This window comes from Melanerpes formicivorus, unplaced genomic scaffold (assembly GCF_026170545.1).
Source record: "Melanerpes formicivorus ecotype bairdi unplaced genomic scaffold, bMelFor1.0.p_v2 SCAF_56, whole genome shotgun sequence".
NCBI lineage: Eukaryota > Metazoa > Chordata > Aves > Piciformes > Picidae > Melanerpes > Melanerpes formicivorus.
The window spans coordinates 1,612,088-1,630,764 of NW_027142408.1; the positions used below are offsets into that span (position 1 = coordinate 1,612,088).

General features: G+C 42.8%; 2 protein-coding genes across 2 annotated transcripts in view; both read left to right on the top strand.

Moving 5' to 3' along the window:
- Positions 1-1,832: 1,832 nt before the first annotated feature.
- Positions 1,833-15,695, top strand: LOC137452560 (regulator of G-protein signaling 22-like). The gene is made up of 7 exons (XM_068161045.1): positions 1,833-1,907; positions 2,524-2,552; positions 4,856-4,918; positions 10,316-10,537; positions 14,700-14,785; positions 15,379-15,532; positions 15,633-15,695. The coding sequence occupies exons 1-7, from the start codon at positions 1,883-1,885 to the stop codon at positions 15,693-15,695; spliced, it is 642 nt and encodes a 213-aa protein (XP_068017146.1). The 5' UTR covers positions 1,833-1,882.
- Positions 15,696-15,713: 18 nt separating this feature from the next.
- The window catches only part of LOC137452561 (regulator of G-protein signaling 22-like), a 42,932-nt gene continuing 39,968 nt past the window's right edge, over positions 15,714-18,677 (top strand). Inside the window, exons 1-4 of the mRNA XM_068161046.1 lie at positions 15,714-15,800; positions 15,884-15,989; positions 17,002-17,614; positions 18,174-18,335. Of these exons, the coding sequence (XP_068017147.1) occupies positions 15,714-15,800; positions 15,884-15,989; positions 17,002-17,614; positions 18,174-18,335 (968 nt within the window). The remainder of the gene's footprint in view (positions 15,801-15,883; positions 15,990-17,001; positions 17,615-18,173; positions 18,336-18,677) is intronic.

Here is an 18,677-nt window from a genome sequence, read left to right on the forward strand (position 1 = left end):
ATTCACTTTCCAGGTATGCCTTTGGATTCCACTTATTTTTTTCTAAGACTTGTATCTAACAAAGAGTTCAAAATTTATTTCAAGCCTTTCAACTTGATAAAACACCTCTGTCTGGGCCTGGTAGAATAAGGTTGTTATGGGAATCCTAGGACCATTAGTGACATGGACAAGAGACAAGGAATAGTCTCCAGTGACTATCCAAATGAATACTTTTTTTGGAGGTCAAGCCCTTTGGACTTGCCTTCCCTCTGACAGCCTCTTCCATGAGTAAAAGGCTTCTAATGGTGACAGACCAAAGCTGTGTGACATCTTCTTTTACTCTGTAGCCCTTCCTTTTTCATTTGTAAGCATTGCCTTTTTGTCCCCTCACCTAGACTATCTTCAGGAATTATTCTCCCCCCCTCTTTTCACCATTCTTTTGAGGGCTCCTATTCCAAATAACTGTTTCCTTGGGTGTCTGCATTAACTTTTTCTGACAGCCATAGAACTGCATTAAACTGTTGTAAACTATAACTACCACATTCAACACTGAGGCCATACCTGTGCCACTTTGCCAACAGGATCATTTAAGGGCTTAGCCATCTGATGACTGATTTGTACTTTCAGGATCTAAAGCCTGTTTTGGCAGTTCTGCAGTCATTTAAATAGCTTCCTAGCACTCATTTCCAGTTTATGAGACTGTTGCTTGCAGATGCAAAAGTAAAAACATGGCAATGATCCAAAGAAAGAATTGTTACATTTAGCTAAAGTTGGCTTTTTGTACAGATATTTAGTTATGAAAGCTATCACATGACAAAAAGCCCATCTGTATCTGAGATGGGATATTTCTATTTAAAATCAATGAGAAGTAGTTCACAGCTGCCCTTGGAGATCCCTCTAGATTTGCCTTTTCGTTTGCTTTTAACAGTGTTTGCCATGTTTTGAATGAGTAATTAATTATGGGGACTTTTGCTGACCGTGCTAGAAATGTGACTTTTTCTCATGTCCTGGAGTACCCCTTTAAACCAAGGAAGAAACAAACATTCTGAGGCTACTCTGTCTCTAATATCTTTTCTTCTTCTACTTAGGCTATTTATAAACATCTCCCTAAGTGGGGGGAAATGTAGCTGCCTTCGGAATTCTGCTGGGTCTGGGCCTTGGCAGCAGGAGGGAGCAGGGAAGGCTGTTACCAAGGCTGCAGGTTGTGTTGCTGGCACATCACAATGGAGCTATTTGTACCTGTTAGGAAACAGCCCAAGTTTCATCTCAGCCTTAGAAATGTGAAACTCCTTACCTTTTCTTTCTTAACTGCCATGGAAGTTCACTGCTGTAGATAGGACTGACTTTGCATCTTGGGATCAAGCCTTACTGCCTACTTTGCAGGTGCAGAACTATTTGACAGATGACATGAATCCATTGCTCAATGGTCATAGGTTTTGAGATTTTTATTTGAAAGGCAAAAATCCCTTGTGGCTGGAGGGTTTTGCTAATGTAGGGGAAGGTAGACTGTATCATTTTGGGCTGAGAAACTTCCAGGCAGTTGAAAAACAGAACATTCAATTTCATTTCTTGCTAGAAGTATCCTCAGGTGCCCAGTTCAGACACATCTCTTCTGGGACCATATGTTTAGCGTGCCTGATAGGAGTCTGCTTCAGGGAGATGTGCACCGGCAGCAGAAGCGTTTGCTCACCGCCCCGGTCAGCCCTTGCATTGTCTGCAGCTCCATAGCAACCCCACTTTGCTGGGAGCTGTGTAGCAGAGCCAGGCTGCCTGGCGCAGTCCAGCAGCCACCAGTCAGGCCCAGGAACTCGGCTGCTTCAATTTCTAGTCTGCAATCAAGGATTTCAAATGAGGTCACTAGCTTGCAGGTGTGGGTGCTAGCCCTCATGTGGGTAGATTGAGGATGCAGTCGAAGAGGATTACCACCGGTAAGTAATGCTTCCTGTGCGGGGGGGGGGGGGGCTGACCCCAGGTGATTGCCTCTGCTACAGGGAGTGGGATACAAAAGAGCAAGATTTTGTGCTGCTAGGTTTCACCTTGCCCAGCACAATTCATTAATCTGAAGAGAGAACTTTAATTCCTTCAAATGGCATCACAAATACTCTCCTAGAATGAGTGAGAATTGCTTGTCTGGTAACACCTACAATTAGGTTTTTATTCATTTTTATCATATGATTTATAATATTTACTACTTAAGCCTCCCAGAGTCTCATACAAATTATTTCCATTAAACCCAGCAAGCTTCTAATCAGTTTAGCAGAGGAAAGCTGACAAAAAGTTAACTGCTGCACATGAGAAATAATCTGGGTCAATAATGCTTGAATCACATTTGAATCACTCTTATCATAGCCACTCTTTGATGCATGGCTCAACACTGCTGCATATTTTCAAAGTTTATTTGGTTTCCTCAGGCTAAGTTATTTTATTTCAGCCTATCCAGGAAGGCTGTCATGCCTCCCTACTTCTTGTTTCTGGGCAGTGACTGTCGTTGAACAAGCTTGCCTGTATTGCTTGAATAACCTCTGTTTCACTTTTGCATTTCAGAGCCTCCCTCTATAACAGAAGACGTGTTTGTGAGTATGCTTTGTAAGGTTTGGCCATTCATTCCATCATGCAATTGTAAGGATAAAAATAACCAACAAAAAATGGTTTTGGACACTGTTGAGTTCCTTGTTTCTTCCTTCTAAGTACGGAGTAATGAGTAACTCCTCACAGTTTTCTCACACAAAAAACCCCACTTGGTTTGAAAATAATTAGGGGGGAAAAAGTTGCAGAAAACTATGGAGAGCAAGGACTGAAATGGAAAGGAAAGGGAAATTATGGAGAAAGGAAACAGCTGAAAGACATAACAAGACAGGTTTAACAATCACCTCTGCTTTCACTTTTCTTCTCTAGGAGCTGGGGTTGTACAGCCTGGAGAAGAGAATACTCTGGGGGGACCTAAGAGCTGCCTTCCAATACCTGAAGGGATGCTTTAGGAAGGCTGCAGAGGGACTTTTCATGAGGACGAAGGGGAATGGTTTGAAGCCAAGGGAGAGCAGGGTTAGATTGGATCTTAGGAAGCTCTTCAGTATGAGGGTGGTGAGGCTCTGGAACAAACTGCCCAGGGAGGTTGTGGTAGTCTCCTCCCTGGGGGTGTTGAAGGCCAGGCTGGATGAGGCCTTGAGCAGCTGAGTCTAGTTGACTAATCAACCACTGTGTTTGCATTTCTTGCTGTTATATGAGACTACAGAGGATTGCATTCTTGGCAAATTAAAAGCATGTTACCTGCATGTTCTTATAGAGTTTATACTTCAGCCAGTAATAACTGAATTCTTTTGTTTCAAAAGACTTACTCAATAGTATATTTTTATGGGGTATTATCATATCTAAGCCACCTTCAGATTCATCCTTATGAGTGTTAGATCTATTTGTGCATTACCCAAACCAAACAGAAGGCAGACTGCAGCTTGTTGCTGATGAATTTTTTGGTGAAATTTGGTAAGACTTGGTCAGTTGACTTCTGGATCTGATTGATTTGCCCAGTGACATTAGTGACAGCCTTTTCTGTTGACTTCAAAATGCTTTGGCTTAGATGCTTTGGTGAATTCTCTTACTCAGTGCCTTAATATCTCAAGGTCCATGGTACTGCAGCTGTATTGGACCATGTGCCTGTGATGCAATTCAAACATGATCTCTGTAATGCAGAAAGCCTTGCTTTCAGTGTTGTCAGTGTTTTCTAGGAACAAGTGGCAGCTGACTTGTCCTCTGTGAGTCACAGCTGCAACCATAAAAGCAAAGGAACAAATGTTGTCGGACTATGGCTGGGCAAATACCATCAGGTCTGGTTCTGACTTGCCATGCAGCACACAGGGGCTTACCTCAGGTCACATTAAAGGGCACTGGCTCAAGATTTCTTCCTCACTTGAGTACAAGCTGTCATATTGAGGTTAGACACTGTGGGATCTGGATCAGGATACTGGCTCCCCACAAGAGATACACTCTGCAGAATCTCTTTAATGCTGTTCCTCACTAGTACATTCAATGCTATCCACTTAGACAAAAGGTTTGTGTCATGAGACCTTTGCTGATATTGCCAAATATATTTGATTTAGATGCACTCTTCCTGTGTTGCAAGGCAGAAATAATAGAATAGCCAAGAAACTGCAATTGTTAAAACCTGTTTGAGTCTTCATTATACTGAGAAGAGACTTCTGAAGATCAGTGCAATAAAGTTCTAGTTTTACCTTCAGCTGAATTGAAATTGGTTTGTCAACAGCAAAAATAATTTCTATTCTGAAGTTGTTGAGTCTCCATAGGATTTGGAATGCAGGTGTCAGGGTACAAAAGTATCTGTAGATGCAGTCTTCACTTCTGATGAGGTCAACCAGCATCCTCCCACTTCTGTCAGATTCAAAGTATGGCTGCTTGCTTTGTGAGCCAAATTATAAATGAGTGAACTCTCTTTTCTTCCCCCAACATCTCCAAGCAGCAGGCTCTGGTGAGTTTTTATGCCTAATTCCTTCCCAGATGTGTGAGAACAAGTTACAAGGTGCAGAATCCCTGCACAGTGGGCTTGTGCAGATATTTTTCAAAAGTAAACATGCACATTTCCAGTATTTAGAAGCTGTTGGTTTATGAAGGCTTTATCTGAGCTTTCTTGGGAAAGGATTTACCTTCATGTGTGTTTTTGAAATTGCTGAGGACCTCAGCAGTGTGCAGTGGCTGGAATATAACAATGATGCAATGATGATATCCTCAAAAGTAGGCAATGCCATTTGCCAGATGTTTGCATGTCATATCTCATGGAAGAAACACTGCTTGAGGCACCAGTGCACTCAAACTGTGCTAGTGCAGACTGGTACAAGCCTTGCTTTCTGTGTTTGTTTCTCTGCAGGAAGAATGCCTGGCCACAGATGATATGTTGGTGGAATACTTCAATGAATTTTTGAGTCTTCCAGTAAGTACCTTACAGAAATCTCTTGCAAAATACAAGAACCTCCTTACCAAGGTTACTGATAAGGTAACCCATCTTAGAACATTTTAATGCTGCCTCTGGGTAGCTAAATGGCTGTCAGGGATTGTCTGTATCCTAATGGTAGCAACTCTTACTGCTCAGTGTTACTAGCAGCATCAGATAAATCACTCAGTGTCTGGACTCCTCTTGCAAATTTGTGTATTTAAATCACAGTGCACCAAAATAATCTTAATAGGAAATGGAAGAGACACATAAATACTTGTTTAGAAAGTATATGGAGTCTGTTTTTATTCCAGTATCATGACATGTCAACATAACAAATGTTTGTCCTTTTACATTCTTCTGGCAGTGCACTTAGTGGTTAATACAAACATTTTATTGCAGGGACCAGCTCTGTTTCTCTTCATGTCTGTGAAGGTCTCAGAGTTGGTACTCCCCTCCTCTTCGTCTTCCATCTGTAGCTGATCTGTGTGCTGATCCAGTTGCAGTTAGATCACCATACTCAGTGCCCTGTATTTAACCAGTTGCTGCATATTTTGCTCTCATGAAAGTCACAGGTCCTGTCCTGCTCCCTTGGTGTGGCAACCTCACCCAACTTCAGTCTTGACCCTGACTAGCTGCATTCTCTCCATCCCCACACCTCACACCCACAGTCCCCCGTGAGGTGGCACAGACTGTTCCACATTGTCACTCATGGCTTTCATGGGGTCTCCCAGCTCATCTAACCCAGGATTGCACCACAGGCTGTCCCCCTCCTAAGGCTCTGCAGACCAAAACTGTGATAATGTATCTGCATTTCTGTGACTTGCTTGGTAGGAACCACCATCAGTTTTAGGAATGGCTGGAATGTTTCTTGATTGCCCCTTGGACCTAAGACCATGGCACAGCCACTGTTGGAAGAAGCTCAGCTATGGTTCAGGTTTACCAAACTGAACTAGAGATAGATGTGCTCTCTAAGCCACAGCACAGACTGGTGTAAAAGTGCACTTTGTGGGAGTTGCAGAGCTAAGGATGTTAGAACAGGCTCCCCATGCCAATTTTTACCCCTGCACTAGAATCTGGAGCTGTTAACTCTGTCAGAGTGGGTTTTGTGCACAAGAGCACCACTGGCTTCTCAGGTGCTCAGCCTTTACCTGCTTTCTCCACACTGCAAGAGTCCTAAGAATAATTCTGGCAAAGCTAGGGAAACACAGATAGAAGAAACTGTGTGGTGAGAGGGCTGTGGTTTTGCCTCCCCACTCCCTTCACCCTTTTCTGCAGCTGGTTTAGGATATCAGCCTAAATCCAAGCCTAACTCTGTCCCTTTCTAATGTGGGTTGCCTTCTATGTGCCAGCTTGTTCTTAGCAGAGGGCTGCCATCCTCCACCCTTTGCTGGTTATTTGGAAACTATACTGCAAGTGTTCCCCAAATCACAGAGGATGGAGAGGGTAAGAAGTTCAGCCTGCTTAGTCTCTGGATCTCCTTGGACATGCACAGATTTCAGGAGATCTGTTAGAGGCCAAAATTCTTCTTGGCCTCAGAGGGCTCCTCAGCCCACAGTCCTGGCACAGCTCAGCAGCTCTAAACTGCAGCGATTGTGCAGGTGCTCCTGATGGCTCTGGAAGGTCACAGAGAAGAGTTCACAGGCACTCTGCAGTGAGCACCCTTCCACACTGGTAGTCTTGACAGTTTCTCAGATGACACATGGTCTCTCTTCTATGCATTTACATATCTTCATGAGAACAGATGCTCTATTAGCCATTTTCATCTGTCATGTTCTCATTATTTGGTTTATTTTTCTCTTTCATCTTTTCCTGGGGCTTTACCCTCTTCAGGATTAAGTTCTATTAGTGCCTTGAGTTCTGTGGTTTGAATATCTTATTCCCAGTTTCTCTCTCCTTCTCAGAAGGCTTCTGCTAAAACACAGCATTGAAATTTCCATTGCTTTATTCCTGTTTTGCTTATGAGCTGTTGCCTGGGAACGGCGTTACCCAGGTGTGCTAGTAGTTAGGCAACAAGTTAAACTGAAAATATTGTGTGACTCGATACAAGAAGTCAGGGGTAGCAGATGCCTATTTTAAGAGACTGCCTCTGACTTGATTTATAATGCACCACTGGTCTATGGAAAATTGTATCACTGGGGACCTGCCATAGCAGCAGCAGCAGCTTTCTCTGTGCTTTGATTTACAGTATAGCTTCTAAGTGATTCTGTTGCTATAATAATAGTCAGTGCAATCTGACATGGATATCTAGGTGTTCTAAAGGTACTGTAATGAAGGATAGTTTTCACAGAAAATATTTTTGAAAGGTAAAATAATACCAAACCCCTCTCCTGAGGGCACTTGTTGCCAGTGCTACGGTGATTTGACAGTAGCAGAAACCAATTACATGACATACACATGAGTTACACCTTCCTTAGTGACTAATCTGAAATGAAAGACTTAAGAAAAACACTTCTATTTCTGGCCAGTGAAGCATCCCTGGATTTGGAATCTTTGATCAATATATTTAAAACATCCAAGAATATATAAAATTCAGAAGTCAGAAATTGCCATCCAGCTCGGTGTTGAAGGCCTCAGTAAGCATGCTCAGTAATGGCAATGTGTATCTCCTGCACTCTACAACCTGCCTGCTACTCATTCCACCCCAAGTCCATGGTGGGGCCTTGGCCCTCATTTTCCGGTTACCAGTGGTCCTAATGGAGACAGCCCCCTCTCTTAGAAACCTCAAGATGCTGCACCAGAGACAAGAGCTAACTCCACTTCAGTCATAATCAGGAAATGATGTTCTTGGTGGCAAGTCCTTGGCTTGTGGATTTCCTTGCACAAGAAAGCTACCAAGTGACCACAATTTTATCAACTTCAGATCTGAAAACTACTCCTTTTGAAAGTCATTCTCATTATAAAAGATTTTAACCCAATGCTTTTATAAGGTAGTCTGAGAAGATGGTTTTTCTGTAAAGATGATCTTCTGGCTACTCTGACACCAAGGCATGCACACATCTTGTCTTGTGGGTAGGTAACTGCACCTTGATCCAAACCCTAAAAGTTTGGACTAGAACCACGTGGTTTTTCAGTCAAGTATACAGTGAATGGAGTCTTCCTCTTTTAATCCCACCAGTAGATGTTCTTCTGTTCTATTTGTAGATTTGTCTGATAGATAATTTGTCATCAGACTCCCAAAATATCCACAGGCTCCCCATTTAAAGAATTGTTACTAGCATCTGTTTTACTACACTGAAGTTTTTCCTCAGTGAATTACAATGTGTACTGATGTAGAGTAAGTTGCAAAGGGTTAAGTAAAAGTAGATGCCTGATCACTTAGTGTTGCCTTTACTTAGCTTTCAAGTTGAACAACATGGAACTGAAATAATTTGGTTGTGTCTAGTTAGAATCATAGAATGGTCTGTGTTGGAAGTAACCTCCAAAGGTCATCCAGTCTAACCCCTTCTGCAGTCAGCAGGGACATCCTCAACTGGATCAGGTTGCCCAGAGCCTTGCAGAGTCTCACCTTGAATATCTCCAGGGATGGGGCCCCAACCACCTCCCTGGGCAATGTGTTGCAGTGGTTAGCTAGCTGGCTCTTTATTACAGAAGTTGCACTTTGCTTTTCTCTGCAAGCAAGAGCACAGCAAATCCTGATACACAGAAGCATCTTGTTTCTCAGTGTGCCTTCTTCTGTTTCCTTTTTAAAGCATGACAACATAAATAAGGTAGGAGAGATTTGGAGGTTAAGGTTGCACAGCCAGTCACTTAAAAGCTGGGAACAACCCAAATGGGGTTTGAAAGTAAATGAAATGTACATGTAGCAAAGTGAGAGGAGGTTTGAATGAAGTATAGAGAAACCTACTGCACATGAAAAGCTCTTTAAAGTTCTGTTCCGTACATCTGGAGAAAAAACCAAACCAGAAAACACTAAAAAGTGTAGAGTACCCCAGAGAAAATGAATGCCAAAAGAGGCACAAGGTGTCAGAGAACAAAAAACAAGCCATGAGTTCAACTGCAGTTAGGTAACTAAAGAGACTAATGCAATTTGATGCCCCGCTTTGAGCAGTGACAGTCTGATGTCATAAGCACTAATCATACACTTAATGCTCTCACATGCTATGTGCTTTGCCAGGCTGAGCCTCCACAGTGAGACATTATGGGATAAGCAGGGAATGTTGTAACCACATCTTGCAGCCACATGGCTCAGTCCTGGGCACTGCTCTGCAAGGCAGTGATCAACAAAAGGGGCTCTGAACAGAAGCAACAAAATAGCTGACATGGACATGGTTACTTTGGACTTACATAGGTGTGAAGAGGAGTAAAACTGCTCTGTAAGATATTTTGATGTTACATGCAGCATTTATTCAGTATGTATAGAATGTATATGAGTTCTCTGTGTGTGTAGATGTGATACATGACAAAGGTCAAGGAAATGAAAAGTACAGTGCTTGAAAAATTCAAATAATCTTAATTGCAAGGGAATGACAACTGCACAAACACCAGGTGGGATCCTGTCTGGAACAAAGCCAAATGGAATCTTGGCACTGGCTCTGGAATCTGGGCAGGATTTTCTTCAGTTCTTAGATACAATGTGCCTTCCTGTCTTCCACCTCAGCGTGCAGATGCTCACACACTCTGGCTCTATCTAATATTCATACCTGTCCTGGGCATTCCCCAGTACTGCTGTAAAATCCACCCATATTTTTCTGCTTCCTTTCAAGGAAGAAAACTTGAAAGATGGTCTTTTAGGGAAATAATACTAGAGGTCCAAAGATGAAAGATGGCTCTGTTTTAGTGTGTACCAGTGGGGTTTTGGTTTTTTGAGCTGACAGAACTTAGTTACACAGCTAAAGCTGATTATATACACAGGCTCTCACTGAATTAGTGCTGTGTAACAAAATTCACTGCAGGCCATAGGGTTTGGTAGATGTTTGACCTGCAAGTAACAATATGGTGCAAAGCCTTTCCCACGTATGGAAATCTCCAGATTCATCTGCCTCGAAAGCACCTCACATGTAAAAGGTCAGCTTCGTTACCCATCTTTCCAAGCCTCAATTTATTATGGCAATAAATGAGGGAATACCAGTGGAGATCTGATCCTGTAGGTAAGCAGCCTCCTGCAGAACTAGAGTCCCAGTGAATTACACGTTCTAGACATCTGTGTACTGCATCTGTGGTGTGCATGTGAAAGACAATGCTCTGTGCTCTAGAATGAGTTACATTCCTGGCAGTTAAACATAGCTGAGCCAGAAAGTAAGAATGCTTTGGAAAGCTGTTCAGCAAAGAGACTAGAGAACAGCAGGGAAGAGAAACAAGCTTCATAGCTTGCATTCTGCAGGGTGCCTCTCATAAAAAGTAACTTTCTTAAATTAAAAAGTTCCCTCATCGCAATGTTGTAAACTTCTTTTGTAGACTTTTGCCCAGCCAGTGAAGTTTAACTCTGACTTTGGGGTTTTTGAAGTAGTTAATGATGCCCCACAACACCTGGAAAGCCAGCTGAAAAAAATTCTACATGATCAGAAGTCTCCAAACCTCATTTATGATGTCCTGAGGAAAGCAAAGGACAATGGGCAGACCTCCAAACCGTGCAGTGCTTCTCCAGCCCTTGCTATTGATCCAAATGACACCACTATGGTAAGCATCTTGCAGCCCCCCCCACATATATTTAGATCTTACTGTAGAGATACTGGCAGTAGTTGTTGTTGTGTTTGGCTTGGTAGCTTGGGAAAAATGTTAATTTATGTTAGGAAAACATAATGATGGGCCAAATTCTGCCCTGCCCCACACATGTGTCTAGCAGACAAGTGAATGGAATTACAGATGTACATCCTGCAGCACAGAACATTGGATATTCTGGAGGGCAGAACTCAGTTGTGTGGTCTGAATACTTCTGAATATTAAAAGAAAAAATATTATGACAACAGTTACTTTAGTAGTGATCCCTGGAATGTGCAAATTGACTGAAACTAATGCATCACAGTCTTTCCTTATTAATTAATTTCCTCATGTGGCTATGAGCTCATCTGTGGTCTGGCAACACACAACTCTCTCTTCCATTAATCCCCAAGGGATTTGCATAGTTAGCATCAGTTGAAATGGCCAGAGAAAATAATCTTTGGCAGCATGAAAGCTAAATTAAATGAAAGTTAGGTTGGATTGTATTTTTAAAAAGTATATATAATAATCTTGTATTAGACTTACTCAGACAACATCAGTTTGGGTCTTTGCTCTGCTTTTAGGGCTTTCTTCATCACCAAATTAGGTAGGTTAAAAGCAGGAGCTGAAGCACCATATGCACCTGAGAGAATACAAGACAGTGGGAGTTTAGCTTTAAGCAAGAGCTTTGGAGGAGGCAAAAATATTTCTGGGATACTTCATTCCTTCCTTTATTGCTTACTTTGCACTGGTGTGACTGATGTGACTGCAGTTCATTTCATTCAAGGCCAGGCTAAGGTCTCGCTACATTTTTAGTAGCGGCTGCTCTAGGTGATGTCATAGCTGGAAAGCTGAGAGAGAAGCAGGGAGCTGGAGAAAGCTGCTGCTCTGCCCAGTGTAAACTTAATGATTTTCAGAAAAGAAAACAGTGCTGAGAGAGGTCAAAAGGCAGTGACATTTAACAGAATAATAGTAATGTGAGATTGCAATTATCTGCACCTAAAGCGCCCGAGTGCTATACCAGGACAAGGCTCACAGCTAGCCCTACCCTGTTACATAATTGTTTAAACAAACACTTCACCTGAGAGCACAAAAGCATAACAGCTCTTCTTGATTTCTTATTTGCTCTCAGGATTCAGCTGAGGAAATGCTGTGCTGGTGCAAGTGTGACTAACATTGCCCTCTAGGATAACCTCACATCGCTGAACCCATGGATGGCCTTGACAAATTTAAAGCCATTTTCCTTTTACTTACATCTTTTATCTGGTTTGGAGTAACACAGCTCCTGTATTATTTAGAATACTTTTCTCTCTTTGGGCCATTTTCTGTAGATGAGGACCACTGTGGCCTTTTGAGGAGCTGTATCCCTCAGTAGGGTAATGTTTCTTCTTATTTTTCCTGCCCCCTTTATGGGACAGGTAACAGGTCCCTCCTCCAGTTCAGCTTGACATCTCAAAGCTGAGCTGGAACAAAATGGCCTGTAAGAGTATGCCAAAAATTGTGGCTGTGACTATCTAAGTTGAAAGAAGCCAGCTTCCCTCATTGTACTAGGCTGTGACTGAACCAGAGGAAGCCATCCATCCCAGACCAACTACATCAAGTAGCTCAGTCAAAATCAAACAGGATTTGATCATGCAGGCATCAGGTGCTGCTGCCTCCTTTGCTTTGACTTTTTCTTCACAAATGACACTTGCTTTGGGTGTTACATTGCTACAAAAAGACACTCTCAGTGGCCATCACTGGTCCATTACTAATGAAAATGAGGTAGGATTGGAGAATCCTAGGAGGTCTTTCAAGCTGCAGCCTTAGCTGAAACACATCTTGTCAAGGAATACACTCAGTAGTATTTTACTCTGTGTTCACCTCTCAAACTATAAGAAATTTACAGATAAGGAAAAATTCCCTGCATGTGTGCATAGGGAGGAAAATATCTTCTAATTGATACTCCAAATCAACTTGGTGTAAAATACAGTGAGAAAAAAAGCACTTGCAGCACTGGGTAGAATTGATCACAGCTATGGAAAGTAACTGGCTGGCATCCCACATACCTGACTTGAGAGAACCCCAGCTCAGCAAAGCACTTAAGTATGTGTTTAGCTTTAATCAAGGGAAGTTAAACACATCCTTAAACTTAAACACGTGCTAAAAGCTTTGCTGGATTGGGTCCCAGCAAGACTGGGGAAGGAAGCTAACCAAGGTAACAAACCCTATTGGATTGAATGTAGCATCTTTCTCTGGGTAAGGGAAAAGAGGAGAGGTTCTGTCCCTCTGGTAGGATATGCAGTTTCGTGTAGCAGCCACGTACAGATGTGAACATGTTATGAATCACTCAGACAAAAAAGTGGGCTGTGAGTCAGTAAATACATAAATACAAAATGCCAAAATAAAGAGACAATCTTCTGCATTTGAAAAAAGCTTTGTCAGCTACCCAAAAGAGGCAGACACTGTGTGGTGGGGAGTAATTAGTCTCCATCTCCACAAATTACACTCTAGGAGCCACTGCCAACATAAGCTTTCCATATTTTGAAATATTTTCTTCTCTCTAAATGAAACCACCCACTTTCTGAGTAATTCAGATATTTTTGAATCCCCTACAGATATAGATGAGGCAGAAATAACCCTTGTCCCTAATGGAATATTAGCTCATGGAAAGAACATTTAGCATCCAATCTGCATAAGCTGATTATTTGACACAGCGAGTACCACCCATCCTTGCCCAAAGTTTGCCTGCTTTTATGCACAAGGGGAGTGACTGAATTCTTCATAGCTTCACCTCCACTAAAAGGAGAAATGCACCTCAGATCCATAAACCAGGTCATCCCCTAAGGGTGGAAAAAGTCTGTTCTTAAAAACCCCCAAAACCTTAAACCAAATGTGCTGTGTGTCACTGCTGAAGGAGGCAGCTGTGGATCACTGTGGCCCACAGGCTTCTCTCTGCAAGAACTAGACATGGTTCTTTGGCTCTCTGTAGCTTGCTGCTTGGTCTGGTTTTAGCTTGGCTGCAGCTGAGTCCCAGCAGGCCACTTACAACAGAGAGTTTTCCTCCTTCCCCTCTGGGTGGGCAAGGAGGAAAGGAGCTGGGAAAGCTGAAATGTCAGTTGAGATAAGGACGATTTGCTGCTCTATTGCAGGGACGTCAGGTTACACAAAGGGGAAGCAAAAAAAACCAGGCCAAAAGGTACCAGAGTACACAGCAGGTGGAGCCATGAATAAACTGCCCCTGCAGCACAAACTGGATCAGATGGGGGTGAACCCCAGCCCAGAAACTGGGGAAAAGAACAAAAAGCCCAGAGGAGGGAACTTTTCAAACTACAGAACATACCACAAGTCCCATAAACCCCGGGCAGCCCCTTCCCTGCCACACAGTGAGCATGGTGTAGAACATAGGATCCAGCTCTGTGTCACTGGGGAAGCAGCCTTCCTGTAGGATCCCTTCAGGTATGGAAAGGCAAATCTAAGGTCCCACCTGGAGTCTTTTCTTGTGAGCATCCAATTTGCACTTGGTATTGTACAATAAAATCCCTGGGGGTGTTTAAGAGCAGGCTGGATGAGGCTCTGGCCAGGCTGATCTAGTGTGGGGTGTCCCTGCCCATGGCAGGGGGGTTGGAACTAGATGATCCTTGTGGTCCCTTCCAACCCTGAATGAAACTATGAAACTATGAAAAGCATGTTTCATGCATATGTTATTTCTGAAGATAAACCAAATCATGGATGTTTTAAAAGTGCTCAAGTTTACACATTTTTAGCTGTGAATCACAGAATGTTGGAGGCTGAAAGGGACCTCCAGAGATCATAGAATCAACAAGGTTGGAAAAGACCTCAAAGATCATCAAGTCCAACCTGTCACCCAAGATCTCATGACTACTAGGCCATGGCACCAAGTGCCACATCCCATCCCCTCTTGAACACCTCCAGGGAGATCATCAAGTCCAACTCCCCTGCCAAAAGCAGGATCACCTAGGAAAGTAAATGAACTCAATTGTCCCAGCAAGATTAAGGCTGAACTGGATAAGAGAGGTGATGTTCTCTGTCTTCCTGAAGTAATGCTTCTGTAGAAGGGGGATGGAGGGAGCCAATGATGTGGCAAGCAAAGCAGGAAAGCCAAGAATGCTGCCAGTCTCTGGTATTTCTGTTTCAGCAGTACCTTGATCGAGAGCAAGCAATGCAGTGGATTAAGGAAGAAAGGCTTCCAGCGTTTCTAGAGAGTGACTGCTACTTTGAATACAGGTACTGCAATCTTCTCTGCTGCCTCTCAGCTCTAAAGGTGTATGCTTTGGTCTTCTGTGTAATTCCTCTTGACAGTACTCAATGTTTTCTCCCACCTCTAGTCATGTTTGTTTAATTTTAGTGACCTGGATCAAGTAAAAACAGAGATTTTTTTTTTTCACTTGATTAATACTTTGAAGTCCTCATGCAGCAGCCAGCTGAAGGTTCAGTATCATCACTGCTATGACACTGCTGCTGGATGACTGCTGGTATCAGGAACAGGAACTGTAGTGTCTGGTGGTGATAGGGGGGTTCTGCAGTCTGGGACAATAGTTCTGTTTTAGTCATCAGAATGTTCCAAAGCTCCTTGGTGTGGCTTGGGACTGCATAGATACACACAAGATCACCCTGACAGAAATCAGTTCTGCTGGCAAAGCTTGTTAGTGCACAGCAGGCTACCACCTGTAAAGCTGCTGGACTATGGAATTGCAATGCTGGCAATTTATTGTCAGTTCAGCCCTGTCTTTTGATTACCTGTTCTAGGTCAAAACTCAACTGTCTCTGTGATTAAAAGCTAAAATTAGCTATTTTCTTGTCTCAATGTTTGATTTCAGGCTAGCTAAACTGATATCACAGGTGGAATGGAGCAAGACTGGCATTAACTTCATTATTGATAATGACTATTATCCTTGGAAAAGGAAGCAAGACCCAGGTTCTCCTCACCTTGAGGAGGATGACTCTTTGTTGACTCTGAAGAAGTTTGGCCAGGTAAAATCAACATGGTTAGTGAATGCACTGGGTTAAACTATTGTAATTGAGTACACAACCTCATTGCACAACTGATTCTCTGAGTATTCCTTACTTCCAGAGCTTTTTAGAGAAGGCTGTAGTATGTTATGGAAGAAGGTTCATGGGTTGTGATACAGCTTAAACAGAAGCTGTTAGAAGCATGCTCAGGTACTGCCATAGAGCTGTCTTCACTGGGAACTATCATTACAGAAACCTACACAAGCAGATTGCACAAGATGACTGCAGAGTAAGCCCTCTGTTCTCAGAAGCACTGCAATAAATGGAGAAACTTGACTTATTCTGCCATGTTTCTGTTCCTATGCCAAACAGAGTGAATCCAGGAATACTACAGATACATTTCTGCATCCTGTAGCTCCTGGTCAGACTCAGGATCCTCAGCATTTGCCTGGGCAGCGTGAGAAAGAGAGCCTTCTGGGTAAGTGAGAGGGGCTCAGCCATAGTATTTATAACACAACTCTGCAAGAAAAGGTGTTCCAAGTAACTGCTGTTAGCTCTACTTATTACCTTCTGAGTATCGCATGTTATCTTAGGCTTCAGATGGGGATTGGTTTCTTTCCATAGCCACAACCTGACCTAGCCATTACCTGACCTAGTAGCCAGGTAATCTGGGGACAAGAGAAGCCTCTTTTCTTACATATTTCTGTCCCATAGCTATCTGTATACTCCACCTGAGGGTTTGGTTTTGTTTTGGTTTTCCACTTGATATATTTTGAAAGGCTTTCTTGCCTAGATTCTTTGGCTAGTTGATAATGTATGATTTGTGTGGCAGCCACAGGAACATGTTTTAGTGTTGACCCTTCAGTGTCAGGTTGAGGTTTAGACTGGATGATCTTGGAGGTCTCTTCCAACAAGCCACATTCTGTGATTCTCTGATTGTTAGATGTTTCCAGAACCTTTGCCATAATCATTTGATTGCTGTCCTGTGTATGTCAAGGTCTTACCCAATTGACAGAGGCCTGTTGAATGTTTTAGTCTTTTGCAATTACCAACATAAGTAGACAGAGAATCATCACTGGCTGCTACAGGCTTAAACAAAAACCAGTCCCATGACATACTGGGATTTTGATCAAACTATACTCAAATGCTCAGGAAGAAACCAGGCTGTATGGCACAGGTGTTTTAACTAATGCTGAAGAGCCTGGATGTTCAACTGAGTAAATAATTGTCTCCATAGGAAGCTGTTCCTGAACTCTGCTGCCCTGCTGGAATTCAGCAGAGGATGAGTTTCAGAGCCATGGGGCTGGGTTTCTAGCCAGCTAGTGACAGCAGAAGCATCTCTGCCGTTCTCTGCTCTGCTGTGTGATGTGGTCTGACTCTTCCACAGCAGCAGCATCAAATATGCTGCATTTTTTACCTTGGAAATGTTGATGTACAAGAAAGCAGTCCAGAATGAAAAGAGATCAATGATCTTTTCTGATTTCATGCAGATGCAGGCTCCCTCTCTGAGGGGTGCCATCAGCAGAATTTCCTCTCCCCTTCAAGGCCAGCATCACCAAAAGCTGACATCATTAAGGAAAGATCCAGAGAAGATGTGGAAGGTTTTTTTGTTGCCATTACTGAATCTCCTTCCCACAATCAATTAAGAGTTTATCTAGATCCAAAATGGGACAATGTACCAAAAGAAGAGAATGGACAGGAAACCACAACTTTGACAGCCAAAACATTCCTATCAGCTCCTGTTCAGTCTGTAAGGAAGGAAGCTGTTTCAGAACTGACCCAGCAGACAGCTGCTGACATCGAGGGTGATGTGGATTTTCACAAACATCCTGAAGCATTTAAACATGAGTTAGCAAGTAATGAATTTGCCCATGGAACTGAAGAAGATGCTGAAGAATTTAGCCTGAGATCAGGTTCTGAAAGTGATGGGGCTGACAGCAGGGCTGCCTGGTGTGTTAGTCACAGGACTTATGACACAGGCAGCAGACACCAGTTTGAAAGATTCAAGAAATTCATCAAAGGAACACTTGGGGAAAGGTACTGGTGGCTCTGGATGGATATTGAAAGACTAAAGGCTCTTAGGGACACTGCAAGGCAGCAAAGGTACTTCCTATTATTTAACAGTTATTCCCATTGTTTTAATACTTGTAGCCCAGCTGGATCAATGCAGGTGTGGGGAATAAATGGTAATCTTTGAATAGAGCAGACACAATCCTGAGTGTCCTGACAAGTAAGTCAGGAATGACTCTGCTTAAACTGACAAAACTCTTTTTGAAGGGTCATGTTTCCAAAGCTGAGATGAAGTCAGAAGCACCATAGTATCTGAGCTTGGTTAGGAAGAGATGTGGAGAAATAGTTGGCAAGAGAAAGACAAGAAAAAAGAAACCAACTTAATGCTCAAGTAGGGCATTCAGTCTGGCTAAGTTCTCTGCTGAACATTCAGTCTGACTGCTCTACTGGACTCAGCTTGTCTCTCCCTAGGCACTGTGCAGTTGCTTTTGCAGACACAACCTGTCTCTAATTTGTGGGAAAATTGTTTTGGCTTCTGCTCCTTGCAATGAGAACCATGTTGCATGCCAGCAGTTTAAGCAGTATGATGAGCTGTACTTGGTTCTGTGTAGTATCTGATACTTGCTTGTGTGATTGATTTTGTTGACTCAAGGCACCTCAGCAAGATGAAAACACTCTATCTGCTGAGCAGTGGAGACTATTGCCTCAGCTCAGAAGTGTTGCTCAGACTGAATCTGCTGCATGGAGATCAGTGGAATATAAATCATTTGAGCTGGATTCAGCCTGAAGTAGTGAAACCTCTGCTGCTTTACTGGTATGGAAATACGAATAGGAACTACGATTCTGTTGTCTAACAAATGTCCCTTTTTTTGATAAGCCTATCAGATGTATTTCCTCTCTCTTAGCCCATTGCAATTGTGGGAAGCAATGTCATTGTAAATGCTAGCAGATGTTGTCTCTGAATTTTCAGTTGAGCCTAAAGTAAACTGCAGTCTGCTGAGAGGCCAGGTAGATCTGCCCTTGTTATTTTACTGCCAGAACTTTGGAGCTACTTTGTGTGTAGCTGCCTTGGATACCGTTCAACTAAACTTGAGGCTTCAGGGTAGAGAAACCCCTCCAGGTACAGAAGGTTAATTCTGTCCTAACCTATTCCCCA

Excerpts from the sequence above, each read along its gene's own strand:
- LOC137452560 (XM_068161045.1), top strand. The coding sequence starts at position 1,883 with ATGCAGTCGAAGAGGATTACCACCG. Across the intron at positions 1,908-2,523 it reads GTCGAAGAGGATTACCACCG|AGCCTCCCTCTATAACAGAA; the intron begins GTAAGTAATGCT and ends TTTGCATTTCAG. Across the intron at positions 15,533-15,632 it reads CTCTGAAGAAGTTTGGCCAG|AGCTTTTTAGAGAAGGCTGT; the intron begins GTAAAATCAACA and ends CCTTACTTCCAG.